The sequence below is a fragment of the Dasypus novemcinctus genome, chromosome 4 (genome assembly GCF_030445035.2).
Source record: "Dasypus novemcinctus isolate mDasNov1 chromosome 4, mDasNov1.1.hap2, whole genome shotgun sequence".
NCBI classification, from domain to species: Eukaryota; Metazoa; Chordata; class Mammalia; order Cingulata; family Dasypodidae; genus Dasypus; species Dasypus novemcinctus.
In genome coordinates, this window is record NC_080676.1 from 18,384,611 (window position 1) to 18,406,729 (window position 22,119).

The 22,119-nt window shown below is 39.1% G+C and overlaps 1 protein-coding gene across 1 annotated transcript in view; it reads left to right on the top strand.

Annotated features, from left to right (window-relative positions):
- The window catches only part of CPB1 (carboxypeptidase B1), a 54,152-nt gene extending 36,475 nt beyond the window's left edge, over positions 1-17,677 (top strand). The window contains exons 8-12 of the mRNA XM_023589415.2: positions 2,286-2,396; positions 2,494-2,584; positions 3,193-3,395; positions 15,335-15,419; positions 17,223-17,677. Of these exons, the coding sequence (XP_023445183.2) occupies positions 2,286-2,396; positions 2,494-2,584; positions 3,193-3,395; positions 15,335-15,419; positions 17,223-17,410 (678 nt within the window). The 3' untranslated portion in view covers positions 17,411-17,677. The remainder of the gene's footprint in view (positions 1-2,285; positions 2,397-2,493; positions 2,585-3,192; positions 3,396-15,334; positions 15,420-17,222) is intronic.
- Positions 17,678-22,119: the final 4,442 nt, after the last annotated feature.

Sequence of the window (22,119 nt, forward strand, 5' to 3'; positions counted from 1 at the left end):
TATTTTTTTGAATTTCACTCATCTGTATCTTCTCTCTCGCATTTGGTAGAGATGCTCACATGTGAAAGTTAATAGTTGTGGATATACCACCAACTTCATCATTCTCCTCTGGATAATAATCAGTTGTAAACTTCAGAATAAAAGAAAACACAGCATAGTGGTCTCTAATCTAAATGGTCCTGCTTTTCATTCCTTTTAATTCTGATAAAATATATGTGAAAGTCCTTTAAAAACTGAAGTGTTATATTAAGTCAATTATCTATGATACTGTACTGATATAACTAGATAATTCAATAAATATATAAAAGGGAGAGAAGGAGCAACTCTTTTTCACAGAAGAATTAGAAACAATAGAAAAAATGAATGAGGGAACTGACAATCGCCATTAGAACACAAGAGTAATCATTATTTCAGGCAAGATCCACCGATGGATGCTAAAACTAGTGAACAAAAGTTTAAGGAGAAACAGTATATTTGCAGAGTATCAAAATATCTCCCACCAAATATGCATTAACTTACAAAAGGATGAGTTACTTACAAAAGGATGAGAAACCTGGCAGGAGAAACCTTGTGGAGAAACCTGGCAGGAGAAACCTTCACCTGGTGATCGAGGCTCACATCACCAGCGATAAGACGCAGTGATAACATGTACCCGCTCTTATTATGCACAGAAAGGCTCATCGCCTTTGTTGAATTCTTCCCTAAAATGCATATTTCACACTAATCCTGGGGAAAAAAATCAGTTAAACCCAAGTCAAAGGACAGTCTGCAAAATAACCTAATCAGGACTCTTTAAAAATGTCCATGACATGAAAAATAAGGAAAGACTGAGGAACTATCCCAGACAGGAGCAGCCTAAGGAGCCCTGACTACCAAATGCAAGGTGAGGTCCTGATTGGATCCTTGAACAGAAAGAGGACATTAGTGGGAAAAAATGGTGACATCTGAATGAAGCCTACAGTTTAGTTGAGAGTATTGTACTAACATTCATTTTTGTATTTTGATAAGTGTGCCTTGATTGAGATGTTAATATTGGGAAAGCCAGATAAAGGGTATATAGGAACTCGTGGGACTATTTTTGCAACTCTTCAGTAAGTCTAAAATTATTTCAAAATTAAAAGTTAAAAATATTTTAAAACTTTAAAAGTAGAATATTATTACTTATACTAGATCTCCTTCTGTGATTCGTAATATTTGAAGCACCTCTATATTTATCTATTATGGTCTTGGTTTCTATATATGTTATACATCCAGTCGGCATCATTTAACTTCAGAGGGTAGCTTACCATTTTCCCTATAGAAGAAGAGAACTTTCATAATTACTTTGGTAATTTCCAATTAAAGAACGTGGTTGTATAGCTCATTCAGCCTAAAAAGTACATGCTTTATCATTTGTTATTGAAATGAATAATACTTACAAGTCACAAAGAGTTTATAAAAATTATTAATACATAGAAGTCTTAAATATATGTCAAACAGTTTAAAGTCATTTCAAACCAGCCTAGAAAAGGTTCAAATTTAAGTTTAATATCATCTGGAGGGAGAAGAATTGTGACTGAGAGAAAATATTAAGTATTAAATGTCCATCACCATGGATCAGTGTCCACATTACTTAACGGGGAGAACTAGTCCCTTAATGGGATTTTCTTCTCAGGAAAGAGGGCTGAGAAGGAGACTTCCATCTTTATGCATCTTGGAACTTTGGGGGAGGCTTCCCAAAACCCATCAGTGAGAGTTTACTTAATAATGAAGACTTTTTCATTTCTTTTTCATGATAGACACGCCCTCTAGTGAGGTCATCCACAGGAGATTTCACAGAAAATAAATAAATTTCTAGATGCTATTATTAGGAACATTCATAGACACCCACAGTCATTCCTTACTTTCTAAGACTAGCTCTTATCCTCAGATCCTATTAACCTTGAAAGAAAATTATGGTGGTTGCTATCTCAGAGGAAGTGGGTATATTTGTTCTTTAAAAGCCCTTAATTTTGTTAAATCTTTGTTCATCTTCAAAGTAAAAGTTAAAATAAAAAATTATTATGTGACTCATATATGGATCAATTAGAAGTATCCCAGAAGCAGAGGAGAATTAGAAACATCAATTTTAACAAAAAAAAAATTTATGATGTCTTGCTGATTACTTCTTTAAATATTAATAATATGTACCTCAATAGAGGATACCACTTTCTTTACCAAAGGTAACATTCACCAGTCTCTGTAACTTTTAGCAGCATTATACGTTTCATTTTTCCCTGGAATTCTGCTCTGTAATTCATACACAGGCTGTTCGCACCTACGGACGTGAGATCCACCTGACAGATCTTCTTGACAAGTTAGACTTTTATGTCCTGCCCGTACTCAATATCGATGGCTACGTCTTCACCTGGACCAAGGTACATGTGATCCATGTTCCAGTACTGAAAGTAGTCGATAAAATTAAAATCCACCACCTTATATTATAATTATCCTAACTATATAACCCATTTTCAGAATCGAATGTGGAGAAAGACCCGCTCCACCCATGATGGAAGCTCCTGCATTGGCACAGATCCCAACAGAAATTTTGATGCTGGTTGGTGCCGTAAGTATCTGGCTGACCATTTTGCAATTTTGTATTTTAGAGTCCTACCTTTCTGAATGCACAGACAATAAAGAGTATGCTTATTCATTCATCTGTGCTAGATGCTGGAACATGAGTGCACAAGCCAGCTGATCCCACCAGTCATGGCATGCACAACCTGGGAGGGGGGGGCGGTCATTAAATTAGTAACTATATAGAAAACATATTAAAATTGGTGATGTCATTAGGATTTTGTAATGCAACTCTCAGAAATGGTTACAAGCAAACAAGATTTTCATGGATATGGGTCTGCCCCTACTCGTTAATTTTCTTACACTTTATCCATCACAGTGTGTTATACTACACTGGAACACACTGGTGATTGCCCATGCAGCTTTTTACCATATTAGCTTAAAAACATATCACCCTAATCTTGTGATTCCCCTAATCTTGTAATAAAGTATTTCTTATGACATATTCATAAAGTATACATGCTTGAGGATAACTGTAAGGATCCCTGTAAAACCATAACTTTTTTTTAAAGTCCCTCATTTGAAGATTTGAAACTTCTTCTGTGACAACTTGCACAGGTGACCATTTGCCATTAACAAAAATATTTGTTTTTCCAGAAATTGGAGCCTCACGCAGACCTTGTGATGACACTTACTGTGGACCTTCTGCAGAGTCTGAAAAAGAGACCAAGGCCCTGGCTGATTTCATCCGTAAGAACCTCGCTTCCATCAAGGCATACCTGACAATCCACTCATACTCCCAGATGATGCTCTACCCTTACTCCTATGATTACAAGGTTGCTGAGAATAATATTGAGCTGGTAAGTAATCACAGTAGTATAGTCATTCATTGTTGACATTTTTTATTCTAATCCTGAAAAAAATAGGTATAATAGGTTCTAGAAGTTCCATTATTGATTTTTTGGTCATAGAAATGAAAAACTTATTACAGATTTACAAAAAATCCTGAGTTGGCTTGAAAAGTTGGCTGAAAAAAATATGACTGATGCAGGAACAATATGCCACATGTGGTTTATTAGCTAATCTTCAAAATGTTCCACTTTCTCTGGCCTCACCACAATACCGATTCACATGATGCATTTGGGCATAATCAAAGAAGTTCCCTGATCTTACACATAATCTTTATCAGAGAGTTAGTTTTTTCAAGTTGTCTTGAGCTAGATTTGACTTAAGCAGAGGGTGAGAGATACCACAAGAGGTTTTCCCAAATCTTGTTGATATTGGGCTTAGCAAAGAGATCTTAAAATTGTTGATGCCACTGCTTGATCAGGTGAGACACAAAATTAAGTCAATCAATGACAAATTATGTGAATGAAACTTCACTACATATGGGGAATGATGCAAAGACACTTTTGCATCTCTGACTCAAAACACTAACAATCTTGCTGTAGAATCAAGAAATAATCATATAGAAAGTTAAGTAATTTGAAATAAATTTTTATAATAATTCCCCTTAATGAACATTACACATCAATGCTTGAATTTTTTCAAAAAAAGCAGGTTTGAATTCTTCAAACAATATATTTTTTTAATTTGTGAAACATCTGGCTGCCAGAAGTTGGGACCAAAGATCTAAAAAAGCAAGTATAACATTTAAAGCACTTGAGTTATGCCAAAAAAAAAAAGAAAGAAAGAAAAGTATTCCACTTAAACAATGACATAGATATTTGGCTTACCTAAAAGCATAAATTTGAAGACCTAGTAACTTTAAAGACAGGAAATTGTTGTTTTGTGCTTTCAGATTCAGTACTATAGAGTCCAGATAAAACAGGAAATGTGACTATTTGGTGAAGAGAAAAGGGGGGAAATAATTCCAGCCTTCTAGAAAAATTGATAAGTAATAGTTGACCAGGTCCTTTTCCTTGAAAAAATTTTTATAAAACACCATTTTTTCAAAAAGCTTCCCATTTTCCCTATCTGTAGCCAAAAAAAATGAAAAAACACATCATTATTTGGAACCATAGATATTTCAGCCTTCCAGTTATGCTGGGTGGGTAAGTATTCCCCAGTGGGTGCTTATGGTCCTGCTGTCCCAGAGATGGGTGTAGTCAGCTCTTCATCTCTGTCCTACGTTCCAGGTTTTCGGAGGAGAGGAGATGGGGTGTGTTGCTTGTGTAATTCATGTGACTATGTCTACATTGTACCACACGAGAAAAGAAAAAGACCAACTCACAATAACTAAACACGAATGAGTTAGTAAGTAAAATATTAAAACTGAAATTGTATAACACCTTAAATGTAACATACATATCCAATTTATTCAATATAAAATATTCTCAAACTTAAAGACTAATACTAACAGAAAAGCTTAAAGTGTTGTTTAGAATTGAGCTGCTTCACAAAAGTTTCAATAGCTTTTCTTATTTCATGACTAAGTTTAAATCCTTTGAGCAATGAGATAAGTGTTTGCCCCATTGGATCCATACTACAATAACCTAATATCCTGGGTTACTTTAAAAGTCTCCAAACTGTCCTTAAAAAGAGAATCAAGTGCTTTCTACTTTTGTAATCTCATGAATAATTTTTGCTACTTCCTATGAAAGTTTTATCGAGGCAATGACCCAAGATTCGGGGTTAGTGGGTTTAATGGGCTAATTCGTGTGTGTACAAAGTAGAGCAAAAACTTACCAGCAGAATGTAAGCCACTTACACTCTTGTCTAAGAATCACTTCTTCATTTAAAATCAAGGAAAGTGAGAATATGGTAAAAGAAATACTATTAGGAATCCTGTCCTCCAAAGCTGTTTTAAAATTCTCATTAACAAAGAAGTAGAATAAGCAAAAGTATATCAAATTTCCATAATCTATTCCCAAAAGAAAAAATGCACAAGCCACAAAATTAGCCCATATTGGGTATTTATTTTTATACTTATGAAAATAATGAACTAAAGGAAAAGAACATGCTACTTCTTATCTTTTCCAGAGCGTGATAAGCTAGATGACTAAAATACAAAATTTAATTGTGTGTGTACTATCATACATCTATCATACTTGTTGAATTTACTATTTTTGAATAACTTCTATTCTATGATGGAACTTTTGCTAGTGTCTTAAATATTTAGAAGCCACTGGTAAAGCCTAAGGTGAACATTATTTGATTATTTGATTCCTTCAGGGTCTGAATTTAGCTTGACTTTCCAAAGCCACTTAAATCTTTTGAGTACCTAGAGACCCTTTCAAACTTTTTCCTATTTTGTAGAATTCCAATTCAGTTACTTCCAAAGCATATTTTGCTAGAAGACACTCATAACTATAGTGTCACTATAAATATATATATAGCCAAAGAGAAATTGAATCTCTCACCAAAAAAAATATATTGGCCTTTTCAGTTTTTATTTGTAATGAGGATTTCAAGGAAACAATTAAAAGCCTTGATCTAGAAAAATGGATATTCCATCATCTCCAGAATTTAGTGCCTCCATATTAATTTATGAACAGGAAAATGTGGATCTGCTGTAAAAAACCAAAAGCTAATAAAAGATTAATAAAATGAATTCTTGACATAATACTGCTTTGTATATAACCCATTATTTTATTAAAAGGATACAATGTAGATTTGTCTTTTAAAGAATTCTGGCTAATAATTCTGCCTAGTAATTGATATATTTTTTATTTTCCCCTATGCTTACAAAACTTATAAAATTGTATCTGTAGCAAAGAAGGCTCTAGAGCCAAGGAAATTATTCTGCACTTGTATTAGCATTCTCAAATTTAGGGCCATAAACAGCAATCTTTTGCTATCTGAGTCATGATAAAAATGTGACTTCCTGTCTCAAAGAGCTTACGTGTATGGTGTGTGACAATTGCTCACATCATGAGACAAACTTGAGAAGGAAAAAAGGCAGAGGCAGGATTCCAATGAAGAGAAAAAACAGGGAAAGTCATAGCCTGGATTGTAAAAGAGACTACCAGAAAATAGACCTTTGGCAGATCAGCCAAAAGTTTAAAGAATTATAAGAGTATCTTACACAAAAATAATTTACAGTTTGCAATCTACTTCTACACATTCTGTGTTAAAGAATGCAATGTGCTCTGTGAATTTCTAGTGGCATCATAAACAGTCCACTGCCCCAGTATAGACATCTTCACTATAGAGCTACCATTGTCTCCAAAGGCAATCTCAAGACCAAGGGGAAAAAATGTACTTAAATTTCCAAAGTTCTGAAGGATAATGAAATATTAAATTATATGTTCTCTTTATCCTCAGAGGAAATAAAAATTAGGAGGCATGATGGAAAGGCTCCCCAAACCTAGTCATATATCTCTACACTTAATGTACCACCTTCCCGGCAAAGAGACCTACATGTCACTATAATAAGTGAAAAACAAGAAGCCAGAGGAAAGTCCAGCCAATTCAATTCATGTTCCCCTCCCCAAACTGACCAAATGGAGAGCCAGGATGCACTAGACAAAGCAACCCAGGGCACGAGCCTCCCACCACTTCTCTGCAAGAGAAGTATAGAAATCTTAAGCTAGAAAAGTCTTAGACATTCTCTAGTTCTGCCTTTTTGTTTTCCAGCTGAGACAATGAAGACTTGGCTAAGCCAACACAAGTAGTGAGGGCAGCCCTGGACTAGAGCCCCTGACTCCTGAGAAATTTCCTAGGCTGCCCTAATTTCCAAAGACACACCTCTATCTCTGTGGCCATGTAGTATGGTGGTGCTCCACGCAGCTGGCCTGTAGACTATTCATCAAATTTTTTCATCCCACAAAGTATATCCTTATTATCTCTGGCCCAGACATTGCTAAGGATTTGCAGCTGAAATGTTTGACTTCTTCAGGCCCAGTATTTGTGATCCCGGCCCATCCTTTCTTGGGTATATATTCATTAACCAGGAGAAAGGTGACAGAATAGCTAGGGAAGTCCTGTCTTTCTGAAAAACTACTGAAGTTGACTAAAAGATGGGAAATCCAAGTCTAAAGTCCAATCTCTTCCAGTCTGGTAGCACCTCACTACCTCTTAATTAAACTTTAGTTAATGAGTCACCAATATAAATAAATGGCCACTGCTCCATCAAAAGCATGTGAGTGGAAAGCAAGATCATCATTAAAGATAAACACAAAAATCAGAGGGAGGAAATATTGTGATTAGGAAGGAGGTGGGCAATTGCAGGCTCATGCACACACCCAGTTGCAGCTGTCACTATGTCCTTGCCTAATAATGAAAGGAACAGTCCCACTGTCAGGCAGGCTACCAGCAGCTAAGCCAAACAGCAAAGCTGACCCTAAGCAAGCTCTTAAGGCACAGAACATCAGCTCCAGGAGTTTTCTTAGAATTTCTGATCTTACTTAAAAGACAAAAAAATTCAAAGAACAATTGCACAATACTTTCGATTAGAGAAACCGGTTACTGATTTATAACCATACACTTTTGGTCTGATGTTTTTTGGTCTGTTAAAATTCTCATGCTGGGCCTGGTCAGTAAACAGCTCATTAAACAATCACCAGAAATTTTATTGAGCACCTATTAAGTGCTCAGTTCTCAGTCCCTGCCACTGAGAACTTGGGTTTTTATTGGGACAATAAGTCTCAGATACAAGAAACCACCATGCAAGAGAAGTGCAAGATTAGGCTGTTTCCAACTTTGCACTGTGGTAGGAATCCAGGGCAGGGAAATGACAATGTATTCTGAAGGACTTCAAAGAATATTGTGGAGAAGAGGTAGAATTTATTCTGAGCCTTGAAGGATAGGCAGGATCTGAAGGACAGAGGAAGAAAGAAAGCATTTTTGGTAGAGAGGAGGGCCAACAAATAAGCAGCCGTGGGACTGGAAACGGTATGGAGGCAGTAGCAGAAGGGGCATACCTGTTTTGAATGTTCTTGTTAGGGAAGAGTAGGGGGTGAGGTGTGTTTGATCAGCAATGTGACCAGATTATGGAGAGATTCGAACGTCAGAATGAATCCAGGGTCACAGTTGGCCCTAGAGCCACTGACCTGGGAAAAGGGTTGCTAGGTCAAAAATATATCTCCCATTTAAATGTGAATTTCGGATAAACAACCAATAATTATTTCATATGTTTATCCCTGCATCTGACAGATTTGGACTAAAAATTTAATCGGTGAAATTCAAATTTAACTAGTCTGTATTTTTTTTAATTATTATTTAGGAGGTACCAGGGGTGAAACCCAGGCCCTCGTACATGGGGAGCAGGTGCTCAAACACCGAGCTACATCTCTCCTCAATAAGAGTTTTTTGTTTGTTTGTTTCTCTGTTTGTTTGTTTGTTTTTAGGAGGTGCCCAGGCACGAACCTGGGGCCTCGTACGTGGGAAGCAGGCATTCAACCCCTGGAGGTACACCTACTCCCCGTCTGTATTTTTATTTGCTAAATCTGATAAGCAAATCTGGTAAAGTAATATTTCGCCAGATTGACCTAGCAGGCGTGTTTCCGAGACACCTATACGAAGAGCAGAGAAAGCAGGGCATTCGACTGCTTTTTAAAGCACTTCCTCCCTTTTCAATTTTTGCCCCTAAAATGAAACTCTAGTTTGCCATGATTGTGTCTTTCATCTGACTTTCCTTTAAGCCAGTGGTTCTCAACCAGGACCAGTTTTGCCTCAAGCCCACCCCCACCCATTTTCCAGGGAACTTGGGCAAAGTCCGGAGAGCCCTTTGGTTGTTTTTAATCGGGTAGAGCGAAGCACTGCTAATAGCATCTAGTGGATGCAGGCCAGGGATGTTGCTAAACATCCTACAATGCACAGCACATCCCCCACAACAAAGAATTATCCAGCCAAAATATCAATAGCACCGAGGTTGAGAAACCCTGCTCTAAACAAAGATAAGGGCAGAGTCACATTCCTGGCCAAAGGCCCTTGGCTTTCACAGAATCTTATAGCTGTTCACGCCTCACCAATAGTTTACAAGTTCTACAAATCTGAAGTCAAGAGACCCTGCATATCCCCATTATACGGTATTTACTTTTTAATATTTATTTGAAAGAGGTACCAGATCCACCAAAAAAAATTTCTCTGGACTTTGCAACTTTAGTGGACTCGTGCTTCACATTTGCCTTGAATTTTAAGAAGCTTAAAAATATGTATGCAGATCAGCCAAAGGAAAAATTTGGTTTAAATCAGGGGAAGCATTCCCACATACCCCATGGGTTCTGCAGAAACCAACAGACCTACTCTCGGAAGCCAAGCTTCTCCCTAACTCCTTTCCTGTCTCGAATTCCAGAGGCTTGCAACCCAAACCTAAACCTGTTTGTCTCCTCCTTTTTCTCAGAAACATATTTGTTTTTTTCAAATCCCAAATGCTTTGTCTTCAGGGTATGCTTATAGGTCTTAAGGATTTTTCCTTCGCACCAAAATTTTAAAAGTTAAATTTCTCACTGTTCCCTTGGTATAAGTTACCCATTATCACAAGACCGAAGGAAGGAAACTGCCGTTAAAGATAATTTTACTGCTTCCATTATCACATATATTCACCCAGAGGGATGGTTAAACTCGGGACTTCAAGTTAGAAACTCAGTTCTGAAGAAAATTTCCTTTGAATTCTTTTATCCCTTGTAGTTGGTTGGGGGCTTTTGTTTCCTTACACTGTACTAAAGGACAACTGGGAGATAAGAAGAGATGGTCCTTCCATAATGCTGGGGGCACACATGGAGGCTGGATTAAGGATTATGCATGCAACCATGAGCCAGGGACTTCTTCAACCCAAGTCACCTGGGGATACAGGTCAATGGAAAAGTACACTCTCCCCTTACTCATCTCACTGGTCTCTTGGAGCCAGGACCTTGGAGAAACATTCCACTCGTTGTTCTTTGTCTCATGGACGTTGGAGCTAGACCTCACATTTTAGACTCTCTCTGACTTTTGTAAGTGACAAAAGAGAACATGCATAAGATGTGGTAGGAAATCTATTTTTTAGGATTATTAAAGGTTGCCATGTTTGGTCTTGACTGAAGGCAAAGTTCTCTGAGGTTGATTTATATTTAGCTTCCTTCTGTTCTTCACAATTGGTAAGACCAGCTCCAGCCACACTTCTTTTGCAGTATTAGAAGGTCACAATAAAATGTGAAAAAGAGCACAGTATTTAAAGTGCAAAGAACCTAGCTCAAGTCAGCTACTAATGGAGCTATGTGCCCTGGGCGAGTTCTTTTATTCTGAGTTTCAGATCTTTTATCTGTAAAATGGTGATAAAAATATCTAGCTCTTATTAAGAGCTCTTTGTAAAGCCTAAGGTTTTAAGTAAATGTTGGTTCTTATTCTGAAGCCAATTGAGCAAGATGTAGGACATCCCTCAAATGGCAGGTTGTATTGAAAGAAAGTGTCATTATTCAGATACGGAGCATGCTCTCTGCTGTGCTGTGGGCCTTCCATCAGCTGTCTTGGTCCCTTTTAACAGACACGTAAATGGGAAAGGAGTTACCGCACTGACATTTTAGCAAATGCAGGAATCACCGCGCTCTCTCCAAACCTGGCAGGCTCAGCCACCCACCTCGGTTGGTATCGTGCCAGTGAGTGTGCTGCCCCACATGGCATTCCATTCTGCTAGAAAACTCTGTGTCAATGAAATGCAGACAAATAATGTTGGGAAGATAAATGAGTAATATTTGTGAAATTATTTGAACTCCTCTAAAGAAAAGACCCATGCTGATTCCAGGGATTTTTGTTAAGATAATTGGAATTCGAAATATGATATTTCGGTTGATTAATGCCTCATCTGACTTTTTTGTTTCTTGGCCTTGGAGAAAGATCCACAGACTTCAAGTTTTAAAGTTAAGGGAAGCCAGCAAAGGGCAGAGGTCAGGGCCTGAAAGTGTCAATCCATCAACCACTGTGTGGTACCCCCACCTTCCCACGAGCATCCCCCACCTCCACTCAGGAGGGTCATAGTTGAGTGTTCTCCCCACCTCACCCTAATCGTGCCCATCTCTAATGTCCCTAAGCTCTAGCGTGGGACTCTGTCACACAGCTGTGTGTTAGATGCTGTACAATTCACTAGGCAAAGAGAATAAAAAGCTAAGAAGCCCTTCCCACCAAAGAGGCTAGGGCAGAACGCAAAGCTGGGAGGGTGAGGAAGGAATAAATACAAAAACAGCGCAGCTGATAACACAGAGTGATGGGAATTCTGAAAGAGGTGTGAGCCCCACAAAGGAGGCAGCTCAGTGCTCCCTAAGAGAGTTAGGGGCAGCTTCACAAAGCAGGTGACACTCAAACGGAAACCGGAAGAACAATAGCATTTCTCCATGTGGGCAAAGAGGGAAAAAAGATTCCAGGAAAGGAAGAAGGATAAACTAAGTCATGGAGGTAGGAGAAATAGGGAAGGGTGTGCAGGGAAATTCAGGAAAACCAAGTTCAGAAGGAACATGTGCCTACCCAGCAAGTGATGAGGCCTGAGAGAGAGAGGAAGGGCTAGTACTCTCTGCCAAGAGAGGAAGCCAGTTTTCAACAGAAGAGGCTAGATCCCTTGAGACTTGTGGTGATGAGGTTTTCTCAGTAGAGGAATGAGCAGGTAGATATCAAGATGAAAGAACAACTGAGGACAAGGGAGAGCTGAGGCTGGGGTGTAAACTGAATTCTCCTTCAACATGCCCAAGTGACAGGATAACATAGCCCTTATAAGCTAACATCAACCTTAGATACTGCTTCAGCAACAAAGCAGAGCGATTGTTTCCAAAATACGTCTAAGAAGGCTTAGAAAGCTCTTGGTTATCACTTCACACACCCAGAATATGGTTCAAGGACGAGGAAAGTGAACATTTTCATGTGGCCCTAACTTTCCTTATGACTAAATTGATAAATTGATAAGGCAAAAGAGATAAGAGCTCACGAGTAGGCTTCTTCAGTTTTGTCGGAAAACTCAAATATTGCGTTATGCCAGTAAAGGTGTTGAGAAGTGTGAGGATCAACCAACATGATTTCAGGAGATAATAAAAATTACTCTTCAATCTTCTCCAGAGTTCATAACTTTTCATGTTTAGAACTAGCTCTGAAAAATAATATTTCTACTAACTAAAAATAATAACTCAAGGTTTAAGGAGGAAAAAGAACAAAAGAAATGCTTGAAGAAGGCAGCTTGGAAAGGGATGAGTGGTTTAGGATGAGAGGTACTGCCTTACTGAAACTACTAACTAGAGATCTCCTTTAATGAATAGCAAGTTAGAGAATTTGTAGAATCGCAGAAAACATGTTCTTTACTTATCACCCATGTTTCACATCTATAAAAGATGGTTTGGTCTTTTTTGTTTTGTTTTTGTTTAACCAGGAGGTCCCAGGGATCGGACCCAGATCCTGCATATGGTAAAAGGGAGCTCAATTGCTTGAGCCACAGCTGCTTCTCTAAAAGAGGGCTTTGAATCTATTCTGAGCATGATGCAATATTCATAGATTATTCTGATTATTCTATGCTAAATATTCAAGAGAAGTTCACCGTCCTAGTTAGACTAAGATTAAACAGCAGCAATATATTTAAAACACAAAACTAAAGATTCATGCTGAATGAGAAAACATATATTAGTTGATCAGTTTGGAAATATGGAAATAGAACCCTAAAATTTTCAAGTTACTGACCCAAAACTCCAAGAACAACAACTTAGTTTCAGAAAACTGATTTCGTCATTTCAGTAGACCAAACAGAAAATCATGATTTAAGTTTCATAATTCTCTTGAAATGTTCTAATATACCCCTTGGAAGATGAAGCACTAACACTTTGGGAGCTGGAATCCTTCAGATCTTATAATCACCACCTCACCAACGTGACATAAGACTCTACTAAAACTGGTTTTAAAATTAGAACAGGAATAAAGGAAGTTCCTACTTTGTAAAGATAGGATTCTTCTAATTTCATCACAAGCCTCAACAGTTTTTGAGGCATATGTACAAAGAAAAATATTACAAAGAATGAAATATAGCAACTTTTAACACCAGAATGATACGTGGCAATTCCCCGGCAGTAAACAATCAGTTTTTCAAATCTGTATAACTCAGCCAGCCAATTCAGATCTTGCTTTTCAAATCATTTACTTAAACAGGCAATATATCAGTGGACATTGGAGAGTCAATGGTGCCATTCTCCTTGAGGAACTGAGCGCAGAGAGCGGGAGAGCAGTGGGGCTTAGGGGAGGGGGAGGCTGCTTTTAAGGAAGAAGAATGCATGTAAGTTAATACTTGCTCCTTTATTCTGGAATTCAAATGTTCTGCATTTTTGAAATAAATTGTGCATTCTCTAATTTTTCAATCTAAAAAAAAATTGTTCAAGTCGGAACTACCACTCCCCTTGGAACTGTTAATTCCTCAGCATTTCCCTGCTGGCGCTGAAGGTCGCCTCGCCGACCCACCATTCCTACGTGTGCTCTCTAATACAACTGCCCTTACTGGCATGTACCAATTACGATTCATTTTGGCTTTTTAACTTGCCACATTACCAGGTGGTTTTTGTTTTGTTTTGTTTTAGGGGTTGTTTTCTGTGGGAATTCTGTTTGCCTGTAATAAGTAGACAACCTCTCACACAGCCATAATGATATCCCAACTTCCAGCATTTTTCTTACAAGTTCCAGAGATGAGGTAGAGTTGCCAAACTAATCCTTGGACATAATCGAATTCTCAATACACACTGACATTTTGCTGTGTCAATAAATATGTCTAGGTCTTGAGTAGATCGCTATAGCTCCATTTCTCTTGCATAAACTAAGTTTAAAAACATTATTTTTAAACAAGCCTAAATAAGAATTCCAGGAAAAAAGAGAAACTAATTTGTATGTAATGAAAGGAAAAAATGAAGTGAAAAAAAAAAAAATTGTCCTGTAACTAGATTAGAACACAGGGCTGGGGACCAAATGTTATTGCAACAATGATTTAAAATAAATTTAAGAACCTAATTCTCAAACAACAGGAGAAGAAGAGTGCTACTCATCCTCATCACACCAACAAACAAATTTCTGAACAACTACTTTGTGGCAAGCCCTGGGCTTGGCCCTGAGATAAAGGACAGAAAAAGTCACCGGGAACTGCAGAGGCCCTGGGCACATGGTGTTGACGTGACATGACACATTCGGTGTGTAACAGAGGAAAGCTCAGAGTGTGTGCTCGAGAGGCCCTTAGGGAAGACATCGTTTCACAAGAATTATTTGAATCACATAACTAAGTTTGGTGGAAAAATTGGAACAGACACTGACAAAGTATAAAACACTAGACTGAATCATGATTTAATCATCTTCAATCTCTTAAATGCATGGGATGTTTATTTGTCTATTTGGCAGCATCTTAGTCTGCAAAGATTGCTATGACAAATACCAAACAATGGGTTGACTTAACAAGAATTTATTGGCTCACGGTTTTGGAAGCCAGAAGTCCCAAATCAAGGTGTCAGCCAGACCATGCTCTCCCGTGGAGTCGGGAGCATTCTGGTGATGGTTTGCCAGTCCTTGCGCATCCTTGACATGAATGTCTGCCTCTGTCACATGGCAATATCCTTGTCTCCTCCTGTAGCTTCCTCTGACTTCTGTCTTCTGGACTCTCCCAGTTTCTGGTTTCTACTCATTGACTGTGTCCCAATTTCCTCTCCTTATAAGGCCTCCAGTCGGAAAGATTACGAGCAACCCTGATTCAATTTGGCCACACCTCAGCTAGTAAGAACATCTCCAAAAGGTCTTCTCTACAAATGGGTTCACACCCAGAGGGATACAGAGTCCACTTAAGACAATGACATCTGCTGGGGTAAATGATTCAATCTACCCACAGGCGGTGGGGGCTTTTATTTATTGACTGACTTGCTTTTTGCTGTTTCTTTTGCAGAACAACCTGGCTAAAGCTACAGTGAAAGAACTTGCCTCACTGCACGGCACCAAGTACACATATGGCCCAGGAGCTACAACGATCTGTGAGTGTTGGCTTCGAAACTCTGCAAAGAAACCACATGCCGACAAATGGTTCCCAGAGTCTTTCCTTTCTGATCATCCAAGCCTCTTTTTAAACGATCAGCATGTGGCTTTTGCCTGATTATGAATTTTTTATGAAATGTGTAATCAGATTTCTGTTTAAAAGGGGAGGCGGGAAATATCCCTTTCAACCCATGGAAACATTTGCCCTTTGTAAGCATCTTTTGAGCATCTACTACATGCCAGGCCCTCAACAGGTGCTAGAGGAGAAAGGAAGGAAGGCTGGAGAGGAGGTGAGAGGAAGGGAAGAAGGGAGGGAGGGAGAGAGAGAGAGGGAACTGAAGCAGCCTTCAAAGGACCCACAGTAAGGAAGCAGGAAGAATATACCGTGAATTGTGTTAATAATACAAGTGCTAAGTGCTGTGACAGAAGCACAAGCAAGGATCAAACCCAAAGGCCAACCCATTCAGTTCAGGAGGAACAGGGATTATTTGCCAAGGCTGATGACAGAATTTAATCTTGAAAGACAATTGCAGGAGGAAAGCATAAAAAGGAAGGTTTTCCAAGCTAAACAGACAGCAGATGCGAGTGCTACTTGAGGAACAAGCTACCTTCCAAGACTAGATGCCGGTCTTACCACCACACCTTCCATGTGTGCAAGGACGTGGCAAGAGACACACAGCAAGAGACTTGAGAAGAGAATGGTCCTCAGAGCCTGGGATGCTGCCGAATTTAGATCTCACTGGGAAGCACGTTCTGCAGGCGTCGTTTTCAATTTTATTTTCCTTTGCTTTCACATGGCTTCTTTCCACCCCACATCTAAAAGGAATAGAAATATACATAAGAACAAAAGAAAAAAGACCCAGTCCGGTCATCAAGGGCCCTCCAGTGCAATTGCAAAGACTACAATCCCGAGTTGTTTTTTTTTATTTTGTATGGTTTTCTGTATTCTCATCGTTTTTTTAATGGCTCTGAATTAGATGGGGTATACTATCTTCTTAAGGAGATTCCAGTGGAATAACACAGCTAGTCATATACTGTGAGCTCCCTGTATGTTTTATTCAGGCTCGTTCAATGAAGCTACCCTCTCCCCATGATACTCTAAGCCCTTGGACAGCAGGGCGCACCTCTTTCCTTTGTCATGGCAGCTCCAGATTTGTGCCCCTGACCCGCTGCTCAGCAGGGGCGATACAATTGTTTACGGGATGGATGAATGGATGGAGGTTTAATTAATGGGTGGTGACATCATAGCTGTTACTGAATGAATTAGTAACTGAATAAATGACTAATCTATTACAGGCACTATGTTAGGTACCTTCATGCCTGGCATAGAAAACTGAAGGCCCAGCTCTACCCTCAAGCGGCTCCACTTTCATCATTCAGCAACTCCAGCAGGGTTTGGAGTCCTCTCCTCTCACCCATTAAGCTCACAGTTTTCCTTATTTTCCTAGGAGATACAGAATATTTTCCCAGAAATTACGTACATTTTATAAACAAATTATATACAATATAATACAGTTTACCACAGCATACAAGCATACTGAGAGTTTTATATTCTATTACAAATTACATACTTTCTGGGGTATTAAACACATCACTCCCACAAAATAGGCTATTAAATTAGACTAATTTTTTAAAACAGCCTCCAATCCTTTATGATCCAGTTTCCTAGAAAATTGGCCTACTGATTATATTTTGAACAGTGAACGTTTGTAATTTTAAAAGGATGTTGACATTTTTAAAAACCTCCTTCCTAGATTTAAAGTTTTTTTTATTTTGTTTTGTTTATTTGTTTCCACATTCAGATCCTGCTGCTGGGGGCTCTGATGACTGGGCTTATGACCAAGGAATTAAATATTCCTTCACCTTTGAACTCCGGGACAAAGGCACCTACGGCTTTGTCCTCCCTGAATCCCAGATCCGGGCAACCTGTGAGGAAACGATGCTGGCAATCAAGCATGTTGCCAGCTACGTCCTAGAACATCCGTACTAGCCGAGAAGGCGGAGAGCCTTAACTCAAAATGTTCACTCTTCCTTTTTTTCCTATCCTGAATTCTTATTTTTGCTTGCCTGGATATCTTCCAGATCTCAACCTTTCTTTTAGCCTCTGAGTCTATTAAACTACTTGGATCTTTTAATATTGGTCATAATAAAAACGAGTCATTGTCACTGGAAAGCCTGGCAGATTGTCTGCCTTTGGGGAAAGATGGTGTGAACAAATAAATAAAGCATGCACAAGGCGATAACGTGGCCAGTCAAACAGGAGTTAAAATCCTTGGGGTGCTGGCCAGTAACCAAATGCCCACCAATAGGAGGCTTGTAGTAAGAAGAAATATAAAGGGACATTCGTTTGTAAAATGTGGTATGGGTTTTTTAAAAAATCTTGGTTTAGTGTTCATCTGAGAGATCTTCTACCTGCCAGCCCTTTGCCAAGCAATGGAGGGCAGAGCGATGGAAAAGAAAAACACCATTTCTGTTCTCAATGTGTATATATACCATTGGGAGAAACAGGCATTTAACAGATAATTAACTAATGACTTAATAATATGACAATTCATAACTTAATTTACATTAGACAAATAACTGCTGAACTGACTACATAAAGAGAATGTCTGCAAGAACTACCTAGGGATCAGGAGTAGCTGAAACCTGAAGAGTAAGCACAATTAGCTGGTTCAAAGGAAGCAGGCCTTGCAGGTCCTGTGACTGTGCAGAGGTATAAGAAGAAAGCCAGGGAAGGTGGGACTGAGAGAGTTAAGGGAAGAGGGGCACACATAGGGGCTGGAGGGGGAGGTGGGGCCATTGGTCTAAGTGCACTGGGAAGCCATTAAAGACGTTAAGCTGTGAATGACATGATTAGAAATTTTTTAGGACACCAACTGGGCTAAGGTATGGAAAGAACATTGGGAGTGAGACAGAGGGATGTCAGGGAACTTGAATGGACCAATTGGGCCGAGAATTAAAGAGGCAAAAATCACTCCATGATTTGTATATCAGACATGACCTGAAATTTTCCAAAACTAGAATTGAACATGCTAATGTTCAAAAGTATTGTGCAAAGAGCAAATTTTCAACAGACTAATATGTACATAGATAAAAATTTGGGAAACAATACCTTATTATCTTCTATGTGCGTTCAGGAAAAATAAGATTCCATATTTAGCATTATATGTTAAAATTTCTGTAAGTTTTCTATTCAAGAAAATATAGGGGAACAGATGTGAGTCAAGCAGATGGGCTCTGGCTTCCCATAGGAGAGGTCCCAGGTTCAGTTCCACTTGCCTCCTGAAAAAAAAAAAAAAAAGTGAAAAAACCAACTCAGGGAAGCCAATGTGGCTCAGTGGTTGAGCTCAAGCTTCCCACAGATGAGGTCCTAGGTTCAATCCCCGGTTCCTGGTACCTCAAAAAATAAAAATAAAAATAAAAAGTAGAAAAAATAAATACATGAAAAGATGCTGAACATTATTAGCTATCAGGTAAATGCAAATCAAAACCACAATGAGATACAATTTCATGCCCACTAGAATGGCTACTATTAAGAAAACAGAAAATTGTAAGTGTTAGAGAGGATGTAGAAAAATAGGATCACTCATTCATTGCTAGTGGGAATGTAAAATGGCACAGTCACCATGGAGACAGTTTGGGAGTTCCTCAGAAAATTAAGTATAGAATTACCACATGACCTGGCAATCCCACTTCTAGGTATATACTCGAAAGAATTGAAAGCAGGGACTTAAAAATGTATTTGCACATTGATGTTTATAGTTGCATTATTCACAATGACCAAAAGACTGAAGCAACTCAAGTGTCCATTAACCAATGAATGGATAAACAAAATGTGGTATTATATAACATGGAACATTATTCAGCCATGAAAAGGAATGCTATTCTGATATATGCAACAACATGGATGAAACTTGAAGGCATCATTTTCAGGGAAATAAGCCAGAAACAAAAGGATCTTACTGATATGAAATAGAACAAGCAACTCATAGAATCAAAATCTAGTAAACAGATTACCAGAGTATGGGGTAGGGATAAGGAATAGAGAGTTTAGGCTTAAAATGTACAGAGTTCCTACTTGGAATGATGAAGATGTTTTCATAATAGATGGTGCCGATAGCACCCGAACATTGTGAAAGTAATTAACAACACTGAAATACTTACCTGAATCTGGATAAAAGGAGAAATGTTGGGCTTTATATATGGTAATAAAATAAAGATTTTAAAAATCCATGCACGGCGGCGCACTTGACCCAGCGGTTAGGGCGTCCGTCTACCACATGGGAGGTCCGCAGTTCAAACCCCGGACCTTCTTGACCCGTGTGCAGCTGGCCCATGCGCAGTGCTGATGCGCGCAAGGAGTGCCCTGCCACATAGGGGTGTCTCCCGCGGAGGGGAGCCCCAAGTGCAAGGAGTGAGCCCCAAAAGGAGAGCCGCCCAGTGGGAAAGAAAGTGCAGCCTGCCCAGGAATGGCGCTGCACACACGGAGAGCTGACACAACAAAAAGAAACACAGATTCCCATGCTGCTGACAACAACAGAAGCGGACAAAGAAGATGCAGCAAATAGACACAGAGAACAGACGAGGGGGGAGGGGGGAGGGGAGAGAAATAAATAAATAAATAAATCTTTTTTTAAAAAATCCATGCAGATAAATGAGTTTATATGGCTAAGAGACTTCAAAATGAGTCAGGAAGTCGTCAGAGGGGTCGTGCTTATGCACAGCTCAGCAGGATCTCAGAGATAGCCAACGGATACAACCCCAGGTAGTGATACTTCTGAGGGCTATGGAAACACTCAGGTTCTATGGTCATGGCAGATGGTTCTGGAGTTCAGTGCCTTGTCAGTGGGCCCTACTTTGGAATTTGTTCTCCTGAATATGATGGAGTTGGACTCAGATGTGACCTTTCTCATATGTCTCTTCTGTCACTTTTATGGAACCTGTGTTTGGCACTAGGGTTGGTGGATATTCAGGAGACTTGAATCTCTAGACTGGCCATATGCCAGCTGGGCCCTGAGCCTCAGCAGAGTTGCAACCCCTACTCTCCGATTCATTGGATTTACCCAGGTCAGCTAACAGGGAGGTGAAAAAAATGGCCAATCACCACACCAGGGAACTGAGAGTGCCTACAACTCCAAGCAAGAGAATGGCATCCATCAGCCATGTGGGATCTAAGCCCCCTCTCAATTTAAAGGTGGAGTGGACATCACCATCGCAGGGTCCACAGGATGGAAGAATAAAATATGGATTAGCGTGGACTTACTGGTATTCCACTATAAAAGTATTGTGCCTCTAGCAAGGGAAGAAATTGTGTCATTGATGTGGAGACAATGACCACGGTAGTTGCTGAGGGCAGGGAGAGGGAAGAAGAGGTGTGATGTAGGGGCATTTTCGGGACTTGGAGTTGTCCTAAATAATATTGTAGGAACAGATGCTGGACATTCTATATCCTGCCATGACCCACTGAATGAACTGGGGGAGAGTGTAAACTACAATGTGAACTATAATCCATGCAGTGCAGCAGTGTAGTTGGGGGGGGGGGAATTGCAGTGTGGGGTATATGGGAACCTCTTATATTTTTTAATATAACATTTTTTGTGATCTATGTATCTTTAAAAAAAAGACAATTAAGAAAAAATCCATTCAACTGCATTATACAAACAATGAACCTAAAGTTAAACCACTAATAACAATAATAACTATAGTTATTAGCGCAGTTATAAAAAATGTGCTTTCATAAATGTAACAAATATTCCACATCAATGAAGATGTTAATAACAGAGGGATATATGTATGATTGTTCTGTAAACCCACAACTTCTCTAATAAAATAATAATAATAAAATAGCAAAAGAAAAAAATAATTTGAAATCATAATGGTTTGTTTGGAAGTTGTCAAACCAAGAAACAATTAATTGCATGAATTGCCCACTAGATGGTAGTAATGTAGCTGCTACAATTTGTCAAGAAATCATCTTCAAAATAATTTAGTTAATATCTAATTTAAATAGATGGTGAAAGAGAGACTTTTAGGTGCAAAAACAAAATCCCCATGAGTTCTTTGGCAGTACTGATGTGCAGAAAGCTATTGATGTAATTTAGCTAAATTGTCTTTCTTCCACCCTATTTAAGTCATGTCCATGTTATGAGACGGATGACTAGCTTAGCTGTGGTTACAGAGTGAAACTCTCCTGCAGGAGGCGTGTCATTCCATCCAGCGATAGTTCCACAGGATACTTCCTCACCACACCTCTGGCAGAGAACATCCGTACCCAACTAAGGGATGCTGTGGTCCTCAATACAGCAGACATATGGATGAAGCACACACAAAACCTCAAAGTCCCTAAATTGAGTGCTTTAAAATTGAAATGAGACTTACATATTGGCTTTTGCAAAATGCCAAGGAATTTTTAGGAGAAGAATAAGGAATAGGAGCCCAAATATGTAAATGTTCCCATTAAAACCCCAATGTATCCTTAAAAACGCGCATATCCGAAACATCCTGCATCTAAAACATTTTTACTGTAATTCCTGAACATTAACAGCTATCTGTCTGGGCGAACGCAAGATAAAGCAGAAAGAGCCAATTGGACTTACCCACGCCAGCTAACAGGGAGGTGAAGAAGGTCAACCACCACACCAGGGAGCCAAGAGTGCCTACAGCTGCAAGCAGAGGAATTGCATCCATCATCCATGTGGA